Genomic DNA, 10,793 nt, shown 5'->3' with positions numbered 1-10,793 from the left:
CCCCTACCCGAGGTCCGCCGGTTTTGACACCGACACTCATCATTGGAGCGGTCTAAGTCGTTAGATTGGCTTAGTTCAATGGACGAGATCAGTTGGATCTACCTCTTTGGGTCTTTTCATATTGGTATAGATATTTGCCTTTGCGATATATTTTCCTTTGCTTTTATTTTCAGATCTATTAAACCAAAAATACAAAAATATATTGATGTAATTTATTTTATTTGAGATCTATTTATCCCATCAATCATATTTTTATCACGTCTGTTTGCCAATTTCTGGCGCCGTTGCCCGAAAGGGATTGACAATCCCTTTAACACGTCGGGCTGTGGGTATTTGTTATTTGTGTGCAGGTGTTGTTTACGTAGTGTTGTTTGGTTCTCCTACTGGTTCGATAACCTTAGTCTCATCACTGAGGGAAATACCTGTCGTCGTTGTGCTACATCATCCCTTCCTCTTTGAGGAAATACCGACGTAATCTAGCAGACATCACATGACCAGAGAAGTTAGAGCATCTCCAGCTGTTCGGCCCCCAGGGGCTGGAAATAGCGCCGCCCTGGGGATGAACCGGCGATAATTTCGGCGTGGGGGTGATCGTGTTCCCGGTCGCCGCCCCAGTCGACGTTTTGTAAATATTTTTAAAACAAAGTTGGTCAAAATTCGGCAAACAGGACATTGATTCGGCGATATTTAGGCGTTTCACAGTATTTTGCATATTGAAAACATAAATGTATTAAAAGGAAAAAAACCGATGCTGCCGCGCCTACAGGCCGAAGAGCTTGCTGAAGGCGTCGTAGTCGCCGCCGCCGTCGTCCTCCTTCTCCTTCTTCACACCGCGGCCGTCCCTGCTGGACCCCTGCCCAAGGTCGCCCTGGCAGACTGGTTTGGCCGGCGGCGGCGCGTCGTCGTCGATGTCCTCAAGGACGATGACGCCTCCCTCGTCGCGGCCACGGCGGCGAGCGGCGATCTCCTCTAGGGCGCGGCGGCGCTCCATCTCCAACCGGGCCCAATCCTCCCGCGCCCACTTCATGGTGGCCTCGTCGTCGAGTGCGGCCATGTCATCACGCCCGCCCTTCACGGCGGCGAGCCCCGGCTCCATCTTCGGCTTGACGAGGCGGGAGGTAGGAGCCGAGGAGGCACGGCCGCCCTCGTTAATGATGAGGGCGGCGCTGCGGGTGCGCCAGCCGAACGGCGTTTCCACGGGCTCGGCCTTGACGCTGACGAGCGCCAGCGACTCGGAGGAGTGGGAGGAGGACCTGCCCAGCATGCGCCTCGGCAGCCACGGGCCACCGGGTACTCGAGCAGCGGATCATTGCCACCCTCGAGGTACTCGAGGACGGCATGGAGCATGCGGCCGGGGGCGCCCCACCATAGGCGGAGGTCGTCGCTGCTGTTGCTCCCCTTTTCACCGGCGCGTTGTTGGTGGAGGTGAGCCGCTCCTCGCGCCGGCGTTGAAAGTACGTCGCCCAGTGCACGTGGTCGTCGGCGGCGTACTCCGGGAGGTCCCGCTCCTCCTCCGTCAAAGAGGCCCAAACACGCTCGATCTCGGCGTGGAAGTAGGCGGGATGGTCGACATCGGGCTGCCGGGGGACTAGGACACCCCCGGCGCTGAGCCTCCAACGCCCCGGCACGTGCATGTCAGGCGACGCTGGGTAGTTCGCCTCATGGAGGAAGTGGCTTCCATTCGTGCAGGTAGCGGCGCCCAAAGCCGTTGGCCGCTACTCCATCGCCGGGGAACCGCTCTCCCATCGGCGGGGCGTGCATACGGTGGCTAAACGAGAAGAGAGAGCGTCGACAGCGAGAGAGAGGGGCTGCGGCGAGTGCGTCCATCGGCGAGGGAGGGGGCAGCTTTTATAGCGGCCGGGGGCGGCAAACGTGCGTACACATGGCGAGAAAGAGCGCGTCACCACACTACGCCGCCCATGAGGAATCAATGAAAGACCGACCTTGGCATTGATTCCCCACGGGAAACCAAGGCGATGAGGACAACGATGCGCGGGGTTGCTAACTCAACAGGCCCGCCGTTCTTTCGTGTTAAAAACGATTCCCCTGGCGCCCCTCTAGCGCACCAGGTTCGGTCTGAATCCGCCGGCATCAGTTTTAGGCCTAACCAGCGAAAATTAGGCTCCTGGAAACGCAACTGGCCCGTTTTTTCAGTGCCGGCGCTAAAAAATAGCCTGTGGAGGCCTCTTAGGGGCGCAGCTGAAGATGCTCTTAGCTCCACACAAACATTTTTTCGAGAATACAGCTCCAGGGAAACATGTTACATCAGGTCTTGTGTAACTGTAATGGAGTTTTGACAGATTGAGGTACCGATGCAACACAAAATATATATACTCCCTTCTATATACTTATATAGGACACTTATAAACATGCTACCAGGCCAGCAGCGGAACAATATATCAATGAGTGACATGTAAGAAAATGCTGACTGAGGGACTCTATCGATGGCCAGATATGCATAATACAGATGGATAGAACGGGACAGTACCAATACCTGGTAATTCCCCCTCAAGTTAAGGAAGAAACACATCCCAAACAAGAAAAGAGAAAAGGTTAAGGAAGAAATGAGAGAGTGCTTCATCATTTGAGAAGAATGCTACCCTTTAATCATCTTCGATGCGATCTCCTGTGCACTCTTCAAACAAGAAAGTGTACTTGTTACGTCGTTATTACTTTGAGCAGATCTCATGTCATGCAGTATCCTGCGGCATGCTTCCATCAACCCCTGGTGAGGCTCTGCACAAAGCAAACCAACTTTCGGAGAGCTTTCCCATGGTCCATCTCTGGATGGTTCGTCCATTAACCTCAGCAGCTTGTTTTCATTACGCTTACTCATCTCTTCTTGCAGTTTGGCTGCCATGACCGATGCCTGCTGAATACATCTCAACGGGAGCTGCAAAGCAGGATCACACCTCAGAAACCAATAGATAGGCAAAGGAATGACTATTAGTGTTTCACTTCAATATGTTCAAGTACACAATACACTCATTGTTCAAACTGTGTAAGCTCAACTAGAAGAAGACCAGACTAACTGATCTATTATAAAGATTAGCCCCATTTCCAAACAAAAGGGGTTAGCCAGCACATACATCTTCATTGTAGAATTAGGAAGTTTATCCCACCTACCAAATAATGAAACCACGAGGGGATGTGAACCTATTCGTTATTCACAAGTGAGATACCAACATGTAAACTACTGCAAATATTCTAAAAATGATGAACAGAGGCATGTGGTCATCTCCTGTGCTAGTGCCGTAGTCAGCTATTAGAAAAGGTAACGATGATAGAGAACAGAAGCTGAATTATTGGCATGCTTCCATATAACTTAAGATAGGACGAGCCACCTCCTAAATTCCACATACAAGTTCTACCCCACACTTCTCTAGGTCACTTTGTCTCTAACTTGTAACTCGATATAACTTGTAGCTCTATATTTACTAACTTGTAGACCCGGTTACAAACAAAGATCAGCTTTCCTACTTCACATCCTGACAGAAACCATCTTGGATTCTTGGACACAGCTTAGTGATCTCCTGCAGGATGCTATCTCATTTTATTTCACACCACAGCGATTTGGAGAATAGAGAACAACTCAGTTGGACACCAAAAGAACACCGCTTGTGTTAGGAGTACCCATGACAATAGAAGTGTACGCCAAAACACAAAAAAGAGCTGAAGGCATAAAAGTTCACATATGACTAACCTGCGCAAGCAGTGCGACATTAAGACCAAAGCTTCTGTCTGAAGCTCCAGCAACAAGTTTATACAAGAAAGTAATTTCTCCAAGATCCTCTGTTTCTGTGCTAATACCCATCTTTTCATCACTAATTTGCAACAGCTTCCTTGTCGACAGATATGAAACATGGTATGCCCCAACGGAACCTTCAAATTCACTCTGGATATCAAGAATCTTTGGATAGTGAGTTACAAAAATGACAATACATTTCTTGTTTTTCAGGAGATAGTGTAATGTAGCATAGGCTATAGCAACACCATCGTGTGTGCTTGTTCCACGACCAAGCTCATCAATGATAACTAGGGATCGAGATGAGCAGTTCTGTAATATGTTGGAAGCTTCATTCATCTCTTCATAAAAGGTACTTGTTCCTTGTTGAATACTGTCAGATGCACCCATCCGAGTATAAATTCCATCAACAACATGAAGTATTGCTGATGAAGCTGGTACAAAGGAACCAACCTAATGAAACCAGAGCAACAAGTTATAGGAATCTCCTCAGAGAAAAAATGCAACTAGAGTAATCTATAACAACTATCAACCTTCTTTTTTTGCGAGGGAACAACTACCAGTCTTTAGCTGCTTTTAAAAGGAAACATATAACCATTTACCAATGTTTTTGTCAGCTGCAAACCAACTACTTGGTAAAAGTTTTTACTGGAGTAGTTATATTATACATTTACAACGTGTTTCCATGAGTAGACTTAAAGCATCGGATAAAACCTATACCTGGGCCATAATGGTAATTAGTGCAACTTGGCGAATATAGCAACTTTTTCCTCCCATGTTTGGTCCTGTAACAATCTGGCAGTACTGCCCATCTGCATGAAGGTCTGTATCATTTGGAACAAAATTGTCTCCAAGTAGAGACTCCAGAACCTAAAATGCAACAGCACGCCATCACCACCATCGTCAAATAAATAAGAAGTGTTGATGTGCAAAACTGAAGAACAGGTACTAATGAGATCAAACTCAGAAGGCTTGATCCTGAAAGCCATCAGTAGAATGGAAAGTTTTTTCTAGAATACGCACAAGCATGCGTATCATATATTCGTAGAAGAGCCAAGATGGCTGATACAAAGTGGTCTACAACTAACCGGATGGCGACCATCTTTGATGTGGATCTGACTTGCTTCATTTTCAGGAACAAAGTTAGGTTGTACATAATTCTGCAAAAATGGCAAATCAGATCGTGATCGATGTCATGTAGGAAAAACGAACCATGTAAAAAGGTGAACACTGGTTAACAATAGTCTATTACATTTTGTTTTGCAAGAGTGGCAAGAGAGTATAAGCAGTCAAGAGCTGCAAGAGATTCGACAGATGCTTGAAACTGCGCATAATATTTGCCGAAATCCATAAGGAATTTGTGCCATGTTTTCCTGCAGATAACTGCTAGTTCTTCTTTAGCCAGTAATAAGTTGTCCAAGTTCTTCAATACTTCAGGAGTGTGGTATCTAATAGTTTTTTTGGTGCTATTTACTTTCATCCAATTTGTAGGCACCCTTCTATCTACTGGTAGCTGCAGACACACATAATAGGTAACATTAAGAACCAAACAAAAAATACAAGAGATATTCTTACTACTTGAAACTAAAAATACATGAAGGTTTCAATTAAGCGATTTAACTTCGATCAGGTAAGCTGTTCCAGATACGGTTTTGTACTCCAAGCTGCGCATGCCAAGCTGCTTCCGATATTCAACAATTAATAAATCCAGTTTTTGTTTGGCCATTTCAACAGTCACATGACCCTCTGCAACCTGTAGAAAGATATACAAGTATGATGCATCCGAAAACGTAAGGAACAAACAAACTCTATTTGTGATAAGGGAAAGATTTACCTCGGGGAACTGGTCAACAGATGAAATGAATAGGTTTATCATATCTCCTTGATCAGCAGCATCTTTGTCAAGACACGACAGAAGTTTCACAGCATTAGCAAGTACAGCAGATGATGAAGCTGTACTTATGAGCCTTCTCAACAAAGAAGAGTGGACAATTCTATGCTGAGAAGACATGTTGTCAGTATCCTCGAGAACAAGCTTCCGCAGTTGCTTTCCAGCCGTCAAGATAGCCTGGATGACCCCAACAAACTGCGACACAAACTATGGACAGTTAGGTATCAATATCACACTAAGCAAGATTCGCATAAACACCACCAAAATTTTTAAGTTAAAGAGTCAACAGGAGCATAGAAACATTTCTCCAACCAAAAATTTGTATGTATATAGCAAGCAAAACTGAATTCACGGACTTCTCTATTTCATAGTGGAACACAGTTTCAACAGATATATAGAAGAAAACAAGCAAAAAAGAAAGAAGTACAGGGAAAAACTACTAGCAGGTATAATGTGCAAGTTCTATAATGGACAATCATAATTGGGGCAACAGTTCCAGTCTAGAATCAATTAGAACACAGAAAGGAATATATTTTTACCTCTTTAGCTGTGGCTTTGCAGTGAAAAATTCTTGTAATTCCTCTTTGAGAATCAAGTGATCTTCCCAGCATTGTTAAAACAGATGAAAGAATGGTGCTGAGATCACTTCGCGCAGAAGCTGCGCAGCACCCATCCCCTTCATCCTGTCGAATGCTAACTGAATCTTGCCGTGATCCCATCGATTCAGAGATCTCAGAGATTGCATCGTGACGAGCACATATTAGATTTCTATCAGATAAGGGGTGAGTCAACTGCAAGAACAGCACAAGATCAAGAAAGACATTTAACAAAACAGTTGACATAAAAACAAATTGTTCAATGTGAAATGATAGATTATGCTGAAAGTCATTTCATGGCCAGGTCCAGATATAGCAGCTTACCCAGTGTCTAAACAGCCTAGATCCAAAAGCTGTACATGTGTTGTTCATAGTTTGGAACAGGGACCCTTCTATTGAACCATCTGAGTTGTTCTTTAATACCTGAAAACAATCCAGGTGGCACCTCATAAATGGAATGGAGGAGAATCTCAAGGGCATGGCATGCCCACAAAAGCGAACAGCGGATGTGCTTTGGTGTCTCGAGTTTCGAAACATTTCAGGAAAAAGGAAGTGACTACAGTTCTCCCCCGGTCACAACTTTCCGTCTAAAAAATTGTCACAGCTACCCAAACAGAAAGAAGAAAAATAGTTGCATGGTATTACAGAAGAATGTACCTCGAGCTGCTGAAGAGCGTTTGCTGATAGAGACATTTCAGTATTAGCAGTAAATGGCCGGAACGAGGAACCGAAGCAGATTAACCTCTCCATACCAAAACCCTTCAAATAGCGAACGCTCAATGCCATTGCTTGGGCAACTAGCTCTGGCATAGCCATGACACCCTATGCGAACAAATGTAACTTATTAAACCACATTATAGTTATCAAGCCACAACGGGCGACGGCAGTTAATTACCTAAACTCCATTTAGAACAGTTATGAATGCTAACAGTACCTCCATCCCACGAAGATTGTTGTCCTCTTCATTTATTTCCATCATCTGTTTATCGTTTTCGATGGTTGGTGAATTGACCTCCGATTTCTCAAACAAAGACATCAGTTCTGCTAAAGCGCTGCCCCCGCTGAAACAATCACGCGAAGTGCACTCAACCCGGACATTAGAGGCAGGTCCCGCATATGCCCTCATCAGCTAGACAACAAATGGAGGAACCCATTAACCAGGGAATCTCGAGCACTATGAAACTAGAAGGAGTAACACTAACTCAAAATAGCAATAACTAAAAACTGTAATCAAAGACAAGCAAATAAAGATCATATGAATAATTTGCATGTAACTCAAGTTAGTATGATGGGTAAACAGGCCATCATACATTATGGTGGAACTGGGAAATGGTAACATGTTACTGCCAAGCTACAGTTACACTGATGGTTGTTTACGGAATTCTAAATAAGTTGCCATATAGCATAAGCATGACCAGAAATCGTACAAACATAAGTAAATTTATTATTACTTATTGCAAACTGAAACGGATGAGAATCTACAATCTACTGATTAACGTTTCGTGCCATCAGTGCGACTTCAGCTATACTGTGCATTGTGAAATACAGAATATCATGACCGTACAATTTTTACACATCACCAGACATGGATTCATCTGGCGATCAGATATTCAGATTAACCAACATAAGTTTGGGCAGATAGAGTACCACTTACCTTTTCAGTAGAGAACGAGAGAGGGGTGCCGAGTATGACCTCAACGGGCGCCAGGCCAAGCAGCACGGCCTCAAGCCCGCTCCTGGATGCGCCGTCCATGAACTCCCCGTGCACGACCTCGCCGGTGGACACCTCGATGGCCACCACCCCAACCTTCACCTCGAACCCCTCCCTCCCCACGGCATCCACCTCCTTGTCCACCACGCAGACGAGGTACCTGCTCCCCTCTTCCGGCGCGCCGCCGCCCTCCATTTCCCCGGCCCCCGCCTCGATGGTGGCGCGCGTGTACACCGCCGACAGCTCGCGCGCGAAGGGGGCCGCGCCGCCCCCGCCGCGCGCAGCCGCGGCCGCCTTGATCGCCGCGGTCTCGGTCTGGCGGACGACGCCGACCTTGTGGCCCGCGTCGACGAGGCGGCGGACGTGGAAGCCCAGGCGGAACGTGGGGACGCTGGCGGTGAGGAAGCTGCGGTCGGGGTGGGCGACGATGCCGAGGACGGAGGCGGCGACGGCGGCGTCCTCGCCGAAGAAGCGGAAGCGGTAGCCCACCTCGACCATGAGGAGGACGTCCGGGTGGCGGGCCTTGAGGTCCACGACCTGCTGCTCCAGCGGGGTGTAGCCTCTGCCGCCGCCGCCACCGCCATCGCCGCCGCTAGGGTTCGAGCCGGGGGGCGGCGGCTCGAGGAGCGCGCGGCGGACGGCGGCCTCGCGAGGGGGGGTGACGGAGACGGGGGAGGGGGAGGGTCGGGGCCTTTTGGCGGCGGTTTTGGGGGAGCAGGAGAGGGCGCGCGCGCGCTTGGCGGGGGAGAAGGAGGCGACGGTGGAGACGGAGGGCTTGGGGGGAGGAGGAGGCGCGACGGGTTGGGCTTGGGCGGCGGAGGCGGAGGTCAGGGGTGGGGGCTTGGGGGAGAAGAAGCGGGAGAGTACCTGCTGCTTCGGCTGCTTGGCCATGGCGGTGGCGGTGGCGGTGGGGGCGGGAAACAGGGGAGTGGGCGGCAACAAGGAGGAGTGGTTTTTCAGAGGTTTCTCTCGCGCGGCGAGGAGGCGCGCCACCGATGGGGCCGGAGGCTGGGAACCGGAACTCCGGAGTCCGGAAGCACCATTTGGCGGTCGCCCCTCGGTCGGTCGTGAGTTCCTGCGCTTCTGCGTTTGATCCTCCTTTTTCTTTTTGAACAATAATCGATTTTATTGCCCTAAAAAAATCGATTTTATTCCATTAGCAACATTTTATGAAATGAAAGGGGTCACGTTTGACATGGCTAAAATATCTCACGTGGTACAAGGTCCTGTATCTGAAAAGACATCGAAAAGCCATGAAGATAGTTTTGATTTATTTATTTTTTTGCGGGAAGATTGCTTGATGATGCGCTTTGACATTGAAACACCTGTTGACGGCGCTACCATCGCAAGGATAAAAGATGGTGATGCTTGACTTTGAAGATGAAACTTGTTATGGCTGCTGATTTCAGGATGTGAAGAGTATCTGCTATCATTGTGGCAAAGAGTGGCTCGTATGTTTTGGCTTGGAGAGAGGACACCACCAGAGAAGGCATGGCCGAAACCTGTAACTGCTGACAATGATCATTTTATTCAAATTGGATGACGACACCAATACCAGTTGAAAGAAGGCTGCATATCTTCCTCGTTTGCCTAGGCCGCATTGCAAAAAGCCATTTACCTGCAACTAAAGATGGTTATTGCGTGATTCTTGGTTGTTGTTGTACAACAAAAATTGCCGAGCCTTGATCATGCCATGTCATCACATCCTCTAGAGCTTTGGACTCTGTAAGATCACAATCAACACTAGTCATATATGTGATGTTTTACAAAACTTCCTACAAAACATGGCATCATTTTAAAGCACTCAAAGGCGCCATAAAAGAAGTGTATACACTAGTTACATTGATGTGGGGATGAGCTTTCAATAAAATCTTAATCATTTGTGGAATGGGATGGTTATGTTCAGCCAAAACTTATGCTCTAACATACCAGGGATAGGAGAACCAGGTAGCCTTTGATAAAAGGGCATAACAAAACATGTGCATTCCATCCTCTTGGTTGGGACATCTAGTATAGTTTTCACTAATATGTCTTGAGAACTTACTTGCATGCTTACCCATTTAGAAGTGCTTAGTGAAGATGCCTTCATGCAGAAGTTTGGACTCCTGACTTCATGAGTTTGTCCCTCCAAATTTGATTGACAAGATTTAATTTATAATCTGCAATGGAGCTATTTTTGGTCATTGGTTTGCTGGTAGTGCTAGATTATTGAAGTAGTGTTTGTAGGCACTTTTCAAAGTGTAGTCACATGCAGGGGTTAGCCTATAAACTGACATATCATGTTTAGCATTATTGACAAACAGGGGTTTGCATTACAGCCTGTGTCGTATGAGGATGAAATAAAGCGTTCACAAGATTGGTGTTCCAAATTTTCTAGTTAGGTAGCCAAATATCAATAATAACAACTAGATGAAAATAAGGTGACGGCTCGATTATAAGCTTGTCATAAATGGCTTGCCACGAAGAAAAACATGGAGTAGTCCATATGAAACTACCACCATCTCCCAAATGATAAAGGTAGGCACAAATAAGAAGATGTCTTACCTTTAGAATAATCCAGAAGGTTTGATTTGGGAGCACTTTGTTTGACTCTCCAAAAATGATCACATCCTGTAATGAACATGTAGCTTAGGACTATCAAGGTAGTGTTCCTTGAGGTTTATTAGCTTTGTATATTCAACTCTTAGACTAGATTAAACACACATTTGACATTTTAAAGATTTTGTTCGCAGTGGTTACACATGAGTGTTCTCATTTTAATGACCTCTTTCAAAATGGTTGCTAGTGTTTAACCATTTCAAATGATTCAAGGACTCCACAACGACCACGGCGGCTCGAGGATACTGGACC

The 10,793-nt window shown here is 46.7% G+C and overlaps 2 protein-coding genes across 2 annotated transcripts; both read right to left on the bottom strand.

Annotated features, from left to right (window-relative positions):
* Nucleotides 1–760: 760 nt before the first annotated feature.
* LOC147986011 (uncharacterized) lies at nt 761–1,634 on the bottom strand. The gene is made up of 2 exons (XM_087541832.1): nt 1,336–1,634; nt 761–1,253 (listed from the first exon to the last, which is right to left on the bottom strand). The coding sequence occupies exons 1-2, from the start codon at nt 1,632–1,634 to the stop codon at nt 761–763; spliced, it is 792 nt and encodes a 263-aa protein (XP_087397958.1).
* A 681-nt stretch (nt 1,635–2,315) lies between these two features.
* On the bottom strand, nt 2,316–9,025 carry MSH3 (homolog of DNA mismatch repair protein MSH3). Its single transcript, XM_048702183.2, has 12 exons — nt 7,887–9,025; nt 7,167–7,361; nt 6,890–7,054; nt 6,557–6,655; nt 6,176–6,427; nt 5,580–5,831; nt 5,367–5,498; nt 4,998–5,258; nt 4,834–4,905; nt 4,466–4,615; nt 3,704–4,198; nt 2,316–2,893 (listed from the first exon to the last, which is right to left on the bottom strand). The coding sequence occupies exons 1-12, from the start codon at nt 8,832–8,834 to the stop codon at nt 2,597–2,599; spliced, it is 3,318 nt and encodes a 1,105-aa protein (XP_048558140.2). The 5' UTR covers nt 8,835–9,025; the 3' UTR covers nt 2,316–2,596.
* Nucleotides 9,026–10,793: the final 1,768 nt, after the last annotated feature.

Source organism: Triticum urartu, chromosome 2A (genome assembly GCF_056163025.1).
Source record: "Triticum urartu cultivar PI428250 chromosome 2A, HENAU_Tu73, whole genome shotgun sequence".
NCBI lineage: Eukaryota > Viridiplantae > Streptophyta > Magnoliopsida > Poales > Poaceae > Triticum > Triticum urartu.
Note: the sequence above shows the minus strand (reverse complement) of the source record. Positions and strands in the feature narration are given on the sequence as shown.